Raw genomic sequence first — 17,495 nt, 5'->3', positions numbered from 1 at the left:
GTCTACCTGACCAGGGACATCTTTGAACTATAGGTCACCTAACCCAAACTTTTCACTCTTGTTAGGTTGTCCTTTTCTCTTGTTTTAACCCGAAAAGGCTGAAATATCAACATTTCAGGTATTCTGTTTGGATAATGTGCAAAACTTGTGGCTTCACTAATAAAAAAAATTAACAAATGTATTTTTCTTATGTGGTTAAACTATTTAAAGATTTGTATGCATAATATTTCTGCTCAATTTGTGGTCAATGAAACTTTGACATTTTTTAATTTGATAAAACACAACTATGGGTTAAAGGTATTTGCTTTGGGCATCTTTTGATATTTTTAGAATCTAGCTCCATTGCTGTTAGAAATGGTGTCTCCCAGTACTGCAAAGTGCTTCCACAAGTTTAAAAAAATGGGCAGAAAAGGAACTGCCAACTAAATCTATTTAACATGGGTAGAAATTTTCCATGGAAGCTCTTGGCTGCTGGTTCCCAACACAGCTCCACTGTTGGCCTGTGTTCTTGCGTTTAACTTTTTTCGACTTCTGGTGACTTTCACAAAAGGAAATGAACTGGTTAATACAATAAACAAGACATTTCATGGTACCATTTTGAACTGTTTGTGGATATTGCATTAAATCCATATGCTTGAAACTTTTCCATAATGCATATCAACGAAACAATGGAATGAAATAAATAGTTCAAGCAATTTGTGGGACTTGGCTGCTTTTACATTATTACTCATTTTGGGGGTTATTTCAGTCTCTCCAACCTGCAGGTTGTGTGAAGAATCATGTGAATGGGAATATTCTATAAATGTCTTTATCATTCGTCTCAACACTTCTGCTGCAGCCGCTGTTGCAGCGTATGAGTCCTTTGAGACCCCCTTTGATAAAAGGGGGTCACACGTAAAAAGTTTTTTGCGTGTGTAACACGCAAAAAGTGCTCTGGAACACGCTTCAATAGAGTAACGTTTGTGCGCAGGAGCACGCAATCGTGTGATACCGGGTTGGATGAGGCCCCTTCGACCCCGGTAGCCTGTGTTCGGACGCAGGGCCTGACAGCTGCAGCAGCAGGGGACGCTCTGGTGGAGCGATTGGTCAAAGTTGTTCCGTCGCAATGTTTCTCTCTGAATAACAGGAAAGTCAGCAAAAGAATGAATACATAAAACTTATTTTATTTCATTCACATTAACGACGCTGCCATTGAGTGGTAGTTCGTAGAGTTTGTTGGTCGTATAAAACAGCAGGATTTTCAGTGCAACATCTTTTGTGTGCAAGTGCAAACTAATAGTCCCTCATACAACCTCTTTGCAAATGAGAGCTGTAAGCTCACTTCTTTAAGCAGTGGCTGCTAGTCAGCTCACATCCTAGCCACACAGGAAGTACTGTTATTGTGTGTGTGTGTGTGTGTGTGTGTGTGAGAGAATAACATAAATTCTGTAAATAACTATGAATAAGCTTGTGGAACGTGTAGAATAGTGTATTCTGTAATTGCACTCGGTCATTTTGGTTTAATTACATCAAACTCGTACATCTTCCATACAAAAAAATAGACATAATAGTGTTCCTCTCGTTGCCTATTCTTTTGTCTTCCTCTGCCTTCTTCCACACCTATATCTCTGCCAGGTTGGCATCCTTTCTGCAAACAAACAAATGGAAAGTATCATTTCTACCATACAACAATATAGACAAATGTTGGATTTAATGTTTACTGTCAGCAATAACAGTGACAAGTACATAGAAGTCATTGATGTACGCACACGAGAATCAATCAATTAACATATCTACTGTATCGACCCTCACCTTAACAATGGAGGGTCATTTGATTATTCTCCTCCATGACTCTGCAGAGTGAGAAGACACAGGGAAACATATGTAACATCTTCAAGAACTTAAACACCTAGTGGCCATCTTGAGTTTAGGTCCACCTGAATGCAGGGTTCCCCATTGAGTTCTACCACCCAGCTAGCGTTCAGGTCAAAGATGGAACCAAGATGGCTGCTGAGGTGAAGAAGGCCCATAGAATAATTCATGAATGAGTTGCTGCACAGGGAGGATTTACAGGTAGGAGGAAGTGTTTCATATGATAATGTTGATACTTACACACTGCTCAGGTGGTCAGAGTGGATGAAAGAGAAGATGAGAGCAACAAAGGTAAATCTCAGCATCAATTTGCCAGCTATGTATGTGTGTGTGTGTCTGTGTATCTGGATATCTGGATATCTGTTTGTCTGTTTGTGTGTGTGTGTGTGTGTGTGTGTGTGTGTGTGTGTGTGTGTGTGTGTGTGTGTGTGTGTGTGTGTGTGTGTGTGTGTGTGTGTGTGTGTGTTTGTGTGTGTGTGTGTTATACCTGTGGGTTTTGGATGCATGAGGATTAACGGCAGTTCTAGTTCAACATCACTGTAATGACAAACATTGTTATCATTTTTATTCATAGTGTTAGTAGATATCGTATTGTTAAATCATAATACTATTAATCATTTATTACAATAAATATATAAAATGTGGACGGGACATACCTTCCAGTGAGTCCAGCCAGCAAGCTATAATGGAAGAAAGTAAATTAGGTATTAGATATGCCACCATGCCGAAGTAGAAACGGACTGAGGCTGCAAAATAGCATTGCAATCAATAGGTGGCGACAATAAACTAAATTAAGTATTTCAAGTAGTATTTCATTCAATCATAAACGTACCCTGATCCGGCCACAATGAGGTGAATCTTGATCTTGTAAGAGACCATGATTCCCAGTACGTCCTTTTCCATGCCTGCCCTTAAGCTAAATGAGACAAAACATTGATCACTGCATTGTGAGCCCATATTTACCTCAATGTGAAATCCATTGGCGGATTTCAATGGGAAGTGTGTTTGCCTAGTAGTGGCAATGCAATTAATGGGGGTCCGTACATGGTGGAGGAGGCCAGGTTTGTGTCCTCGTCCTTCAGCCGTCCGTCGAGTGCCAGCCCCCTCTTCTCCTTGTTGTCTGACAGCAGAGGGGTGATGCAGAGGGTCTTATCCAGGGTCCCGTTGGCCTCAACCGTCTCACTGCAGATGCTCAAGGTTAGCTGGCGGATCTCTGTTCACCTTTTTGCATTTGTTCAATACAATACGTACTAGATTTGAATGTACAGAAACCAACCTACCCATACTCACACAGACACACACACACACACACACACACACACACACACACACACACACACACACACACACACACACACACACACACACACACACACACACACACACACACACACACACACACACACACACCTACACATATGCACAAAGACAGACACCCATACATACCAACCCCTACCCCAAATACACAGACACAGACACACAGAGACACACACACAAAATCACACGCACGCTCACAGGCCCACATACGCAAACACAAGCAGACGCAAACACACACACACACACACACACACACACACACACACACACACACACACACACACACACACACACACACACACACACACACACACATACACACATACATACATACATACATACATGCATACATACATACATACTCGTACACACACACACACACACACACACACACACACACACACACACACACACACACAAAGCCTTAAATCAAACATTTAAATGCAAAAAACTGAAACTAAAACAGAACAACAATTAATCCATTTAAAAGCTTTTGAAAGTCTGCCCTGACATGGACCAAGACCTATAGAGTCTTCTCAGTGCAGCAGACAGTCTGCATTCAGACACAGAGGAACTGGAGCCAACGAGACAAACATGTACTTCTATTGAGTCTCTTGCCTGAACTCCTTGTTCAGGACACACTTGGTGTACTTGTCTGCGGAGTAGAGGATGATGTCTGTGGCCTGGTCCACTGAGCACGGGGAGGAGAGAGACAAGGAGACACAGGAAAAGAGATGGACAAACAGGTCGTCATGTGGTGTAGCGTCCCCAGGCGGAAGGAAACAAGAAGTGGACCACAGAAAGATCTCATGTCTCGGTGGAACACACACCCGAGATTTTGATGTTCTTGACCGTTTTACTGGTCTCGTTGTTGACCTTGATCTTGATTGGGATGGAGTCACCGTGGAAGAAGAGCTGAGGACAAGAGCAACAGGAGAGTCACATGAGGTTCTTCCTGTGCACGGATCTTGAGAGAGAGAGAGAGAGAGAGAGAGAGAGAGAGAGAGAGAGAGAGAGAGAGAGAGAGAGAGAGAGAGAGAGAGAGAGAGAGAGGAATCCATAGGAAGGGAGCTACATTTGCAAAAATAACTGTATTTCATGAGATGTTGTCATGTTGTATAATAATTCATGCATAATTTCATGTTGTATAATAATTCATACATAATTCAGATTGAATGTAGGTAATTCTGTGGTCTGTTGGTTGCGGCCTGTTGATAATTACGATCATGATTATCTCTGCTGTGTAGACCCCAACGCGTGTGTGTAATGTATCGGAACACGGAAATGGGGAATCAATCCAAATGGTATAAAGCACTAAAATGTATTAAAGACTAAAGCCAGTAGAAAAGTGTCCACCCTACATCTCTGGCCATGGAGGCTTCTAGATGGATGGGCTTGTCCGACATCATGAAGTTCTTGCGGAGCTCGGCCTTGGGTCCGGCCCCCGCCAGGTCCGGGGCAAACTGGATTTTCCTGACGATGAGCCGAGCGGTGTCCCTGTTCCCCACAGTGATGGAGACAACAGGACATCATCAACAGGAGGGGCGGGCCAGACGGGGCCTCAGCAGGGAGGAGAGAGGGGAGAGGAGTGGACCGAGTTGTGGAAGAGACATCGGGGTTTGGACAGGGAGCTGTGGGAGGAGGGACACTCACTTCTTCTCTATCTTCTCATCTGGGTTGTCGGCCTCCATGGCGAGGTACGTCCTCACCTCAAAGTCCACGCCGCAGGCCTGCATTGAAACACGGCTTTACGTGTTGAACGGGGTGTGTGTGAGTGTGTGCGTGTGTGTGTGTGTGTTTGAGAGACCTTTCCACGCATCCGAAACGGCTGTCTGTTTTCATAAGGGAATGTATGTCTCCAGAAATAACCGGATGGTGGTTTTAACTTCCATATAATTATCATCATTCTTCCCCCTGTAGCGTCTGCACAATCACTCGTTTGTAAACCACAGTTGGTCCATCGTTGTTATGATGACAGCTTGTTCTCAAGCATATCAGCTAACAGACCCAACATGAGGGCTATCAATGAAAGGGGTTAGGCGGTGTTGAATAAGGTAGGATGTACTTTCTAGATGGAAGAGGCATTTCTGATCAAGATGCTAAAATACCAACCCAGGTACAGGACTATAGCCATCATCTTGGGCTCCAACTGTGAACTGATGTGTTTATTCTCGCCAGGCTAGGTATTGTTGAATCTGGCCTCAAAACGCTGGACCTCTAAAATTAGGGCCAACCAACACATCATCTTTTCCCTAATAGGAAACAGAGGAGATGTTTTGTGGAGCCATGATAAGTACTCCTGTATATGTTCAGTGTAGTTTTGTGTTGTGAACACAATACTACGATAACCCAATATATTCTACTGCTGCTCTACCTTGCTGCTGTACTCTCCTCTCAAGGTCACTTGTCCCTGCACAATCTGACGATACCTGGGCCATTGTATTTACTTCTTCCATTGTGTGTGTGTATGTGTGCGGAGTTGTGTGTGAAGTTTTACCACCGGCCTTGGTGAACATATGTTTTTGGTCACTTCCCATCTGAATGTGTTGGCATGCAGAGAACAGGTGTTCTTTTGTTTACCTTGCCCTTATCGTCCGGTCCTGGCTGCAGAACGACCGAGCAAGGGAGGTTGTTGGGAATCTAGGAACAGAAACAGAAAATTGAACAGAAATGGTGAAATGAATGGTGTTTCACATCCTCCTGAATGCATTGTTCGCTGTGTGGGTGATGAGATAACGATCAGCTTTATGTTTATACATGTGTGTATGTATTTGATACGAGTGTGTGTGCGGAGGCGCTGCCCTACGTCGAAGGTGAACGGGTAGGCGTTGTCCCCGGCCTTCTTCATCAGGGTGTCGTGCATGATGCTCAGCTTGGGCTGGTGGCTCTCAGGGTAGATCTGGATCTGTTCGTACCAGATGTCCTTCCTGAACGACAGGCCAATCACGTCCAGGTCCTCACGGCCATAGCGGAAGGCGCAGGTCAGCTGCACGAACACTGCCACCAACAAACAACCACAGACGGTGCGGTCGTGAGGAGGCTTGGGTTTGAGCTAGAGGTTGGATTTCATGTTTCAGTCCCTGAACTCGTCTCTGATGTTACCTTTCCTGCTCCCGAAGTCTTTGGGGTCCAGCTTCACAACCCCATCTGTAAACATGTGAAGCTGATCACAGATCTTATGATGGCTTGTTGCTGCACATAACGGAGCCTATGCATCCAGCCCCTGAAGGCTGAAGGATACAAACGAGGACCTCACCCACGCTGTCCACCTTGGTCACATGGTCCACGTAGTCTCTCTTTCCCAGGTAGAGGCTGAGCTGAGGAACAGATGGAAAGGAATGCCGTGGTCAGGGTCAAATTCATGTGGACACAGATGATTTCGGAATTGCTAACAATCATTCATTAATTTGCAATTTATAGCAAAGCACATGACATCACTGAAATGACTTCACTGAAATAATGAATGTATTAGTAGCATGAGTAAATACATTTCACGTTGTTGTTAAATGTATTAGTAGCATGAGTAAATACATTTCACGTTGTTGTTAAATCAATCATACTCACTCCCCCATTCCCACTGGTCTTCTTGTACACCCTGAGAATGATAGAACACAAAATGATAGGAGGCAAAAAACCTTGTCGGAGAAGTCAGGAGAGAAGCAACCTAACGCTACAAGGCCTGAAGGAAAGACTACATTTTACAAGATGCTGTGTGAGTAGGTATGATCCTGGGTAACTGATTTGAAGGCCGATGATTTAGTACAGTATAGTCCAAACAGTATATTGTCTAAATTCTGACCTTCAAATGCCAAATGAATGAATGAATGAATAAAGACACTGATAGCGCTGGGTCAGCACGCGAGTACATGGCATCTGAAAAGTGTTTAGTGACTATCATAGGTAGGCAGCTGTGTAAAGTCGAAAAGTAATGGTAGGAAAAGTGAAAGGAAATGGATAATAATAGTGGAGCTGTAGAGCGTTGATCTGATCATGTCTGCTACTGGCTCCGAGCTGACTCATTAGCCACTAGCTCGAAACCACCGTGGACGCTGCACATTTTCTGTGCTCCAACAATAACATTCGACTTTGTGTGTTTTATTGTCATGCTACATTATGCAAGTGTATTATGGGATCCATTGCCCTCCTACCATCTCTGGGAGGAGGGATTCCCACTCTGTGTGGCTCCCCTAGATGTCTTTATAAATAATGGGGGTTTTCTTGCTCTTGGAGGATAAGGGGGTGTCCTAAGAGGAGCATGTGAACCTCTTTGAGACTGTAACAGTGAGGAAGGGCTATACTAATCAACTCGATATGTACTTGTTGCAATGGCGGACGTCGGAGATGGTCTTGGCAGCGCCCAGAAGGACAATAATCCCTCCTATCGGATCTAGTTAGCCTGTAAGTGTGGAGCAGCTGAGAAGCTGCCAATGTGGACCAAGCACATTTAATGCAGGTGTCTGCCTAATATCTTAAGGCCATTTCAGGTTTAAAGAACCATTGTTGTGGCGTGAGCGCATCTGGACTTTGGGCCCTTTAAACAGGGGGTTCTTCCTGGGTGGAGGTCAATGCGCATCTGCCCTCCCCCTCCTCCTAATACTACAAGTCTTCCTTTTATCTCGGTTTTTTATTTGTTTTTATATTGCTACAGTACTGTAAAGTACAGTTACTGTAGACTTGGTTTTGTTAGTACTAAGGTCTTTCAAAGGCTGATCTCTGCGTATGACTTGATTTAGTCACGTGTGATTCATATGTTGCACATGACATCCTACTATTTTCAATACATTATTGTGTTATAAAAATGTGTGTTTAAATGACCAGAGAAGCACTTACTTGGCCATTTTGGAGAGGGCCTCGGTAGTGTCTGTTGAAAAGACAACAAAAACAACATGATGAACCGGATTGTGGTCATTGATGTTTGGAATTCAGAGTGGATGGATGGCCTTTGTGACCCTTTCATTTCTGCCATGCGGCATATCATAGATTCTCTGAGATAACACGGGGCTAATCGTATTGACTGAGATTACAGCGTCGTCGTTAGGGCTTCCTAAGCTTAAAGCTTCTGTCATTCAACCGACGCACGCCTCCCAGGGGGATCCTGGCCGGATTTACCCGACACCAAGTCATGCAACCATCGACACTCCTTCCATGGAGCTGCTGTTATCTAGTGCTAGCCCTGGGCACTGCAAGCCTCTCCCAGCACTACTGAAGTGATGACGCCCGTTCAGTGGACGGATACAGCTAGTATCAAAGTAATGAGTCGGGATAGTTCTCTTTAATCATCTTCATTGGTTTGAGCCTTTCCCACGCTGGTGCAAACATTTATTCCCTGCACATATTGTGTAACCTCTACCTCTTTTTTTATTGCTGCAAGGCATAATTCCATGAGAGAGAGCTGGCCGCTGCTTCAGAAAGATCAACTTGTGATGGCCATAGATGATAAAAAATAAAATAAATTATCAACATGGACAACATGGACGATAAAATATATGCTGAGGTGCTCTTGGAGAATGTGTCATGATGGTAGTGCAAATAATAACGTACTGTGGTGCAAGGATAAAATCTTGAAGTCAGCATTAAATATTGACAATGAAAGAGAATAATCCAAGCATATTAATAATTTAAAAAGTATAGTAGTGCAAGGCTAAAGTCTAAAGAAAGCCAGTATTAAATATCTAAACAGGCAACAGTAATAATGTCAACAGTAGAATAGACAGTCAAGGCCAGGGAGAGGAGCGAGGGGTTGTGCATAAGGTTGTGCAACATGGACATACACATACTCCATGTCAAACTATAACTCACAAAGAGTTGTTCCGATGAATAAATTAGTTATTTTTCCAAATCTCCTAGTTGTGAAGCACATTATAGATTTGAGAGGTTTCCTAACCAAGCTTCCTTTGTCCTCCTTTGTCTTTGCATGTGTGATGCAGGATATATCCGGCAATGCATCTATCTAGCTAAACCATAGGTGGAGGCCTACCTGTCAGAAATGGTTCCTCAGGGTCTTGTAGGGTCCGGGTAGGAGTGCAGAGTAGTCTAGTAGTCTAGAGTTTACTTTTAGTCCAGCTATACCCCAGCTCTATCTCTCACTGCTTTTCCCCCACTGAAGCGCCGCCCCATGGCCACCCTGGTGTGTTGGTGTAATCCAATTAGGCAGGCTTTTTTTTGGACATGAAGAGTTTAAAAATACTGGCAATGGGGATGACAAGGCAAGCATAGCGGGCTGCTACTGGGAGACTAATCCCTCCAGTAACCCCAAAAGAGTATCCCTCAAAAGAGCATCTAAGAAGGACATGGATAAGGGTTTTATTATACCTATGCATTACATATATACTTATAAAATGGTTTGAAGGCTTGGAGCAGATGAAAGTCTGATTATTCTAGCAGGAGGGATCCGTGGGCTGAGCTTGTTCAAAAACAGGCTTTATAAAGCTCAGTCCGGATCCATGGCTGAGCTGGTTCATTACAGGCTTTACAAAGCTCAGTCCGGATCCCTGGGCTGAGCTAGTTCCGTACAGGATTTATAAAGAACAGTCCGGATCCCTTGCTGATCCACCCGCTTCAGAACGCTGCTCACTGCTTAAAACTTGAGTGTTGAGCTGATATAAACAAATGGTCAAGTACATTTTACGCATCATACACAACAAAGAAAATACAAAGAGAATAATACAAAGAAAATACCAGCAATTCACAACAGAAACACACAATCGTATGCATGACATCAGGTAATTAATAAACTGCCTGTCTACATAGATTATAGATACCTGTCTATTGCTGAAACGAAGGTGGTTATTGCTAAATGGTGCCAACCACAAACCCGTTGTCTGTTGGATCAGCGTTCCCAGTTCGGACGGCCATCAGAGATGCACAGAGAGAATACAGGGACAAGCTGGAGTCCACCTACCTCAGCTCTGACCCCCGACGCCTGTGGGGTGGCCTGCGACACATCACTGGCTATAAAGGGAGAAATAGCAGTGATGATCAGCCTGCCGCCTCTCTCCCTGACGACCTCAACACCTTTTACGGAAGGTTTGAGGCAACCAACCCCCTTCCTTCAGCAAGACTGGCCGAGGACCAGGACGACTACACTCTGTCCCTGACCGTGGCTGACGTGAGGCGAGAGCTCCAAAGGGTGAACCCCCGGAAGTCATCGGGGCCCGATGGAGTCCCAGGCCGCGTCCTCAGGGGGTGCGCTGACCAGCTTGCGGAGGTATTCACCTCCATATTCAACTTATCACTGCATCTGTCTGAAGTCCCCACCTGCTTCAAGCAGGCCACCATCATCCCCATACCAAAGAAAACATCAGTAACCTGCTTGAATGACTACCGCCCTGTAGCACTGACCTCCACAATTATGAAGTGCTTTGAGCGGCTGGTCAGAACCCACATCTGCTCTACCCTTCCCAACACCCTGGACCCCTTTCAGTTTGCATACCGTCCAAACCGATCAACAGACGATGCCATTGCCCTAGCTACACACGCCACCCTCTCCCACCTGGAAAAGAGCAACACATATGTGAGGATGCTGTTTGTGGACTACAGCTCAGCATTCAACACTATTGTGCCTGCCAAGCTCGTCCCGAAGCTCAGGGGCGTGGGTCTTAAAACACCCCTGTGCAACTGGATCCTGGACTTCCTGACGAGCAGACCCCAGGTGGTGAGAATGGGCAACCACACCTCCTCCTCACTGACCCTGAGTACCGGGGCCCCCCAGGGCTGCGTACTCAGTCCCCTCCTGTACTCCCTGTACACGCATGACTGTGTGGCAACACACAGTTCCAACATCATCCTGAAGTTTGCAGACGACACTACCATCCTGGGTCTCATCTCTAACAACGATGAGACCGCCTATAGAGATGAGGTAAGGGTCTTGGCAGAATGGTGCCAAGACAACAACCTGTCTCTCAACGTCTGCAAAACCAAGGAAATGATCGTGGATTTCAGGAAGCTGCAGAGGGGGGGTCAGGACCCCATACACATCGAGGGAGCTGAAGTGGAGAGAGTCTCCAACTTCAAATTCCTCGGTGTGTACATCAAGGATGACCTAACCTGGTCCATGCAGGCAGGCTCAGCAGTCAAAACTGCACAGAAGCGGCTATACTTCTTGAGGAGACTCAAGAAGTTTGGCATGTCTTCAAAAACTTTAACAAACTTTTACAGATGCACCATTGAGAGCATCCTCTCAGGCTGCATCACTGCCTGGTATGGTAGCTGCTCCGCTGCCGACCGCAAGGCCCTGCAGAGGGTGGTGAAGACAGCGGAGCGTATCACCGGCAGCCATCTCCCCTCCGTGCAAGGCATGTACAACAGTAGATGCCTGAGGAAAGCAAAAAAGATTATAAAGGACAACAGCCACCCAGGCTATGGACTGTTCTCATTGCTGCCGTCTGGTAGACGCTACCGGAGCATCCGAACACGGACTACCAGACTCACAAATAGCTTTTTCAATCAGAAACACTGAACCTCTGAACAGTTGCCACCTCCACCTACTCCCTGCTCCCCCACTCATACAATTCACTTCATAGATATATTTGCACAATTTTAAAAACTTTTAACTTATCCTTAGCATTTCTTTTTAACTTATTCTCTATTCACACTTAAACTGCTGCTAGCCCTTCTACTGTACTCTAATTGTGGAATGTTAATGTTATATGTTATATTGTTATAATGTCATAGTGCTACAGAGATATATGTTGTTTTTTAAATTGTTGTATGTTAATGTTACATTTTATATGGTTTATTGTCATAGTGTTATAGAGTTTTATGTTATTTTTGTTATATGTATGACGTCTACTGCGTAGATGAATGATGCTTGCCAAGTCGTAAGAATTTTGCTGTGCTGAAGCAATTTGGTACATGCAACAATAAACACACTTTGACTTTGACTTTGACTTTGACCAGTTCCAAGAGCCTGGTTCTGCTGTCTCCTATCTTTTCCAGAAGCCCATGTACACTTCAAATGAACATGACAGATCCAATCCACTGGGAAGGTAATTAGATAAAAAATAATGCTTGTTTTGAATTCTGACGTTTATATGGTGGCCTGCGTATTTTCGCAGGACATATCTTACTGACCCTGGCTGTGTGTGTGTGTGTGTGTGTGTGTGTGTGTGTGTGTGTGTGTGTGTGTGTGTGTGTGTGTGTGTGTGTGTGTGTGTGTGTGTGTGTGTGTGTGTGTGTGTGCGTGCGTGCGTGTGTCTGTCTGTGTGGTTAAGATACTGTTTTTACAACAGCAGCAGCAGCTGCTGCTGCTCATAGAACTGATTAGGATTACCCTGTAGGCCTACTATGATTACTGTACTATGATTACTGTACTATGATTACTCCTGCTGAGCAGCACCCTGGAGAGCTCCACCCTGGAGAGGAGCTCCACCCTGGAGAGCTCCTCCCTGGCGAGGTGCTCCACCCTGGAGAGCTCCACACTGGAGAGGAGCTCCACTCTGGATAGCTCCACCCAGCCTCTGTCCCACAGATCCCAAAAGGCCTCTCACAAAATGAATCCATCCAGTTTGCCCTACAAATGACCTAATGTTTGAGTCAAAGGCCTCTAGAAACGTGTGCTCATAAATAAATGTATATATTTTTTTATTTATTCTATAGAAGTGGACCGCAAAGACTGATCCTAAAAAGTCTTATTTTGAATTTAAATCATATTGATCTTGGCATATAATAGTTTCTACTCGCCTGAGGAATGCTTATGGAAACCGTGAGTTGACATGTTCATGTTTCAGTTTGACATTGCTCAATGCGGAGGTGGACAGGTGAGATGTTGAGGCGGGTTAGTCTAAAGCGCCATCTGCTGCTGCAACCCCCGCGCTGCACCGTCTCTCTGGCTTACCTTTTTCTTTCTCTTTCTTTTTTCTATTTCTTTCTCTCATCCTTTTTTCGATTTCTTTCTTTCTCGTTTCTTACTAATTTCTTTCTGCTTCTGTTTTGGCTTTTTCCATCAATCTGAAAAGATAATCAGTAAATTTAAATACATTGTCTTCAAGTACAATAGCGTATGCTATACAAGTAAGGCCAGCACGCATAGAGCAGAGATTGAGTTTTGGCTTTAGTAGAACAGGTTGGGTGCTTGACGCTGCACTGTACGCACCATGTGGGGGGGCTGATCCGGGATCTACGTGAGGTCCTGGAGAGGACATCGTGTCACTGCGCACATCGCAACAAACATCGGAGCGCAACTTCTTCAGAGTTGACGTCAGGTGCGCCACGGGACACGCCCCTACCCACGCCACGCTACGGGGCGCACCGCACGAGACGCTGAGTTGGAGATCTGCCCGGCAATATGCTCGTCGCCGCACCGTCCGCGCGGTCACTCACTGCAGCAGTAGGTTACCGCTCCCGCCTCCCGGTCCCGCCTCCCGGTCCCGCCGCAGACTTTACCGGGTGGTGAAGCCAGCGGAGTTTGACGGAGAGGGCGGCCGCAGAGACGCTGCCATGGCCGAGGCCAACCCGCTGCGGGGGTTCCCGCGTCTCCGCCGCGCCGCGGTAAGGGGGATGCTGTGGGAGCGGGGCGGGAGGGATGCTGCAGCATTAAGAGATGAGGGAGAGATGAGGAGGGAGAGGTGAGGGAAAGAGGCTAGCTGTTCTTGGCTTGCAGTGCCTCGTGCTGCGTCAGTGGGGCTCGGGACGTAATCCAACTCCAATATGTAGGCTACATGTTTAATGCATCGCCAACAGTGGTGCATTTAATGTGGTCCAATTTGAATTCAACGTTTCTTAAAAAATGAGTTTGTTGCTACTGTAGTCCAGCCAGGAAGGGCAATGACAAACCCGTGCGTGCGACTCTGTGTATTACATAGTGGCCATCTGCGGATGCAGAGGCATATGTATTTCAACGCGTGTTAAAGTTAGACAGCGTAATGGCTTATTGTGTAGCCACGGATGCAAAGTCTGGGGAGTAGCTTTGTTAAATGCTGACTCCCACAACCGCAGTAAAGTAACGCCAGAGCTTTTTTTATACTGATCGATACTATTATTGTATTCATTTCATGTATTTTTCCATGTCAGTGTTTGGCATGGTCTGCCAGCCTGGAGATCACATGTTCATGTCTAACTTTACGGTTAGCCTGCAGGCTGTCGTCCCACTAGCTGATATACACCGGTCTCAGAGCATAGCACGAAGCAGCAGGACACCTGAGCACAAACATAACCCCGAGAAGCCAGTGGTGTGTAGGAGGAGCACATCCTACATTCACTACAGAAACATTATATCACATCGGTGTGTTTATCAAGTAGGCCTCCAGGGTGACTCACACCACATCTACACAGGCCCTCGCCTAAATTCAGTTATATGCTTCCCATTTTACCTTTTCATGTTTACTTACATGTTTGAGTTCATGTTTAATAATGCCACGTAGATATGGTCTATCTATGGAATGAAAGTGTGTATGGTTGCACCTGGCTCACAACATGATTTTGCAAAAAGGGGTACCAGGTACTCTCCCCATCTTGTGAGTAGAAAGCACATTATTAGCACACATCTGTATTATTAATATCCTGTTTAAACAGGATACACGGAACAAATTTTCCTTGTAAAAGCCTTCTGTAGTGGCACAACATTCTTATGTTTATTAAACATTTTGTAGTAGTAGAAATAGTTATATAATAATGCTATTGTTAATAATAATATATAACTTAATAGCTTGAAGCTTTAATCTAGTAATACAAGCTTAAACATTGTGTTTAACTAACTAATTGGACGGCCACGATCACATGTTGCAGAAACTGTACAGGCTACTTAAATTATCAACCAATCGTTTTGTTTTTTTCATGCACACTCCACAGTTGTATCTCGGCTACTTTTTCTCAAATGAAGATGAGCTTGCGTGCATCTATATGTGTGGCGGAGAGACACATATGTTCTGATTTAAATAATAAAGGACCCAGTGAAGTTATTCCTCAAAAGACATGCCTGATACATAACAACATCATTCTGTGTATCATTTAAATGTTCCTTCAAGGTCTGACAGTGCCAGGGACAGGATAGTACAGACAGGAATGAGTGAGGGATTGATTGACAGGGCGAGTGATGGAGCGAGAGAGACAGCGGAGAGGTGGGAGGAGGAGCACTGCTTGGGGAGGGATTGTATCTGAGGCTGGTTGCTGATGCTGTAACAGGGCCTGTGGAGATAGACTAGACATCAGCTCGGCTCTAATCTATGACATGATCTTCCCTTCTTCTAGACTTCTTTCCCAGGTAACCTTCATCTGATCCTTGTGCTCCGCCCCTCTGACCTGATAAGCCCCGCCCCCAGCCCCTCCTCCAGCACTGACCTGGGCTTCCGCTTCAGTCAGGATGACTTCCTGTTGAAGATGCCGGTAAGAAAGGCAGCGAGGATATCTGTAAAAAAAACCAAAGCACCAGTCCACGACCTAGTATACCGTTATCACAGTCAAACCGGACAATGCCAGGTAGGCTGCGTCTGCATGGTGTGCATCCAACCCTGTTCTAGGGTGGTCTCCGCTCACGTTATAACGTCTGGATCCAGGGGCTCCATATCTACATCACTAGCGAGAGAAGGGGCGGGACTAGTGAGCAGGCTTCTGGACTTCAGTAGAGGAGTACCTTGATTATGTGACGGGTTTCAGATATTGCGTTGTAAAATGCTTTGTCCCAAAACTCGCGACCCATTCTTCTTGTTATGTTCTTGTCCTCCTCGCTGAGTTGTCTTGTTCACCAGGTGGTGATGCTGCGCTCGGTCGGAGATCTGCTGCGCTACATCGACGAGCACCACCTCACCACAGAGTTCACCGCAAAGGTGGAGTACTGCCAGAGCGACTGGGTGGTCCTACGCAGGGTAAGTGGTGCTCTACCCCTCAGGACCTTGACCCTCACAAGACAGGCTCCTAAAAGGGAGACCTTCCATAGCCCTTTGCCATGGCAAAGGAGGAGGGGGAGGGAGAGGAGGAGGAGGAGGAGGAGGAGGAGGAGGAGGAGGGGAAGTTGGAGGAGGAGGAAGAGGAGACGGATGAGGGGGAGGAGGGGGAGGAGGAGGGGGAGGGGGAGGAGGAGGAGGAGGAGGAGGAGGAGGAGGAGGAGATGGAGGAGGAGGGGGAGGAGACGGAGGAGGAGGAGGAGGAGGAGGAGGAGGTTAATGGGAGTCTAATTCTCAGAGCAGAGGAATGATGACTGATAATGGTCCATTAAAGCTTCAGTAAGGGTAGTCTGATAGTCTCCAGATAGTCTGACAGACAACATGAAACACACATTGACTTATCCTGAGGTGAACTAATGCCCTGTGAGGACAACGAGGGCGTGGGGATGTCATCCCAACCACATATAATTGGATATCATCATCGGGATGGTGCTTTAAGTGCTCCTGTTATGGATGATCAAATCCCTAGGGATTAGGAGCTCACATCTACTCTACCTCCAACCCACCTGCCAGGAAATGCATCATGGTATAGAAATAGCTTGGATGCTTTGGTGTATAACTGGAATAGTCTTAAAGTAGACCTTCTTGTGCTAAAGTAGTAAACAAGCGACAACAGTCAGGGAAACATAGAAACAAAAGCTTTGTGTGCGTGCACGTGCATGTGTGTGTGTGTGTGTGTATCTCTGAACGTTCTCGGTTGTGTTTGTGGGTGCGTGTATGTTTGTGTGTGTGTGCATATGTGCGTGTGTGCGCATATGTTTGTGTGTGCATGTGTGTGTGTGCATGTATGTATGTGTGTCGGTGTGTGTGCGTGTGCGCGCGCGTGTCTGTGTGACTCCAGGCCATCGAGAGCTTTGCGGTGACAGTGAAGGAGGTAGCCCAGCTGCTGCAGGGCTTCGGGTCGGAGCTGGCCGAGACGGAACTCCCCGACGAGGCCGGGACCATCGAGTTCCTGCTGACCTCGCACACGCTCAGATACCGCCAGCTCAAGGTGGGCACGTGACATCTCTCTCCGTCTTCTCTGCCTCCGTCTCTGCCCTTGAAACGCTCTGTCCTCATTTGTCGCCCTCACTGTGTCTAGCTCTCTCTTCTCCCCCTCTGATACTCCCCCCCCCCCCCCCTGATTATCTCTGCCTCGTCTATTCTCATCCCTATTCTAATTTGCTTTCCCCACAATAGTTTTTCTTTAATCTCTTGAATCTGTTGAATGTGTTTTGAGCAAAGTATTTTGTGGATGTGTGTGTGTGTGTGTGTGTGTGTGTGTGTGTGTGTGTGTGTGTGTGTGTGTGTGTGTGTGTGTGTGTGTGTGTGTGTGTGTGTGTGTGTGTGTGTGTCTGAGGTAGGGGGGTGCCTGTGTGTTTTTTTACTCTCGTATTATGACATGTTTCAGGATGACATCAGAAGCGTGCTGAAGGAAGGGCGCCTCCTGCAGGCCAACTTGGAATCTGC

The 17,495-nt window shown here is 45.9% G+C and overlaps 2 protein-coding genes across 2 annotated transcripts in view; one reads left to right on the top strand and one right to left on the bottom strand.

The window, feature by feature from the left end:
* Positions 1–1,149: 1,149 nt before the first annotated feature.
* arr3a (arrestin 3a, retinal (X-arrestin)) lies at positions 1,150–9,259 on the bottom strand. Its single transcript, XM_030360767.1, has 18 exons — positions 9,146–9,259; positions 7,999–8,029; positions 6,733–6,763; positions 6,425–6,485; positions 6,271–6,315; positions 5,975–6,165; positions 5,749–5,808; positions 4,822–4,898; positions 4,530–4,665; positions 3,999–4,083; positions 3,787–3,859; positions 2,896–3,033; positions 2,684–2,767; positions 2,508–2,531; positions 2,339–2,388; positions 2,092–2,094; positions 1,792–1,832; positions 1,150–1,627 (listed from the first exon to the last, which is right to left on the bottom strand). Coding segments are annotated over exons 2-17 (1,068 nt in total). The 5' UTR covers positions 8,007–8,029; positions 9,146–9,259; the 3' UTR covers positions 1,150–1,627; positions 1,792–1,830.
* A 4,061-nt stretch (positions 9,260–13,320) lies between these two features.
* mcf2b (MCF.2 cell line derived transforming sequence b) overlaps positions 13,321–17,495 on the top strand; it is a 23,144-nt gene continuing 18,969 nt past the window's right edge. Inside the window, exons 1-5 of the mRNA XM_030360753.1 lie at positions 13,321–13,656; positions 15,355–15,489; positions 15,852–15,968; positions 16,888–17,037; positions 17,437–17,495. The exon at positions 17,437–17,495 is cut by the window's right edge and continues 66 nt beyond it. Of these exons, the coding sequence (XP_030216613.1) occupies positions 13,606–13,656; positions 15,355–15,489; positions 15,852–15,968; positions 16,888–17,037; positions 17,437–17,495 (512 nt within the window). The 5' untranslated portion in view covers positions 13,321–13,605. The remainder of the gene's footprint in view (positions 13,657–15,354; positions 15,490–15,851; positions 15,969–16,887; positions 17,038–17,436) is intronic.

Source organism: Gadus morhua, chromosome 7 (assembly GCF_902167405.1).
Source record: "Gadus morhua chromosome 7, gadMor3.0, whole genome shotgun sequence".
In the NCBI taxonomy this organism is placed as follows: Eukaryota; Metazoa; Chordata; class Actinopteri; order Gadiformes; family Gadidae; genus Gadus; species Gadus morhua.
The sequence above is the reverse complement of the archived record's forward strand: the minus strand, read 5'-3'. Positions and strand labels throughout refer to the sequence as shown.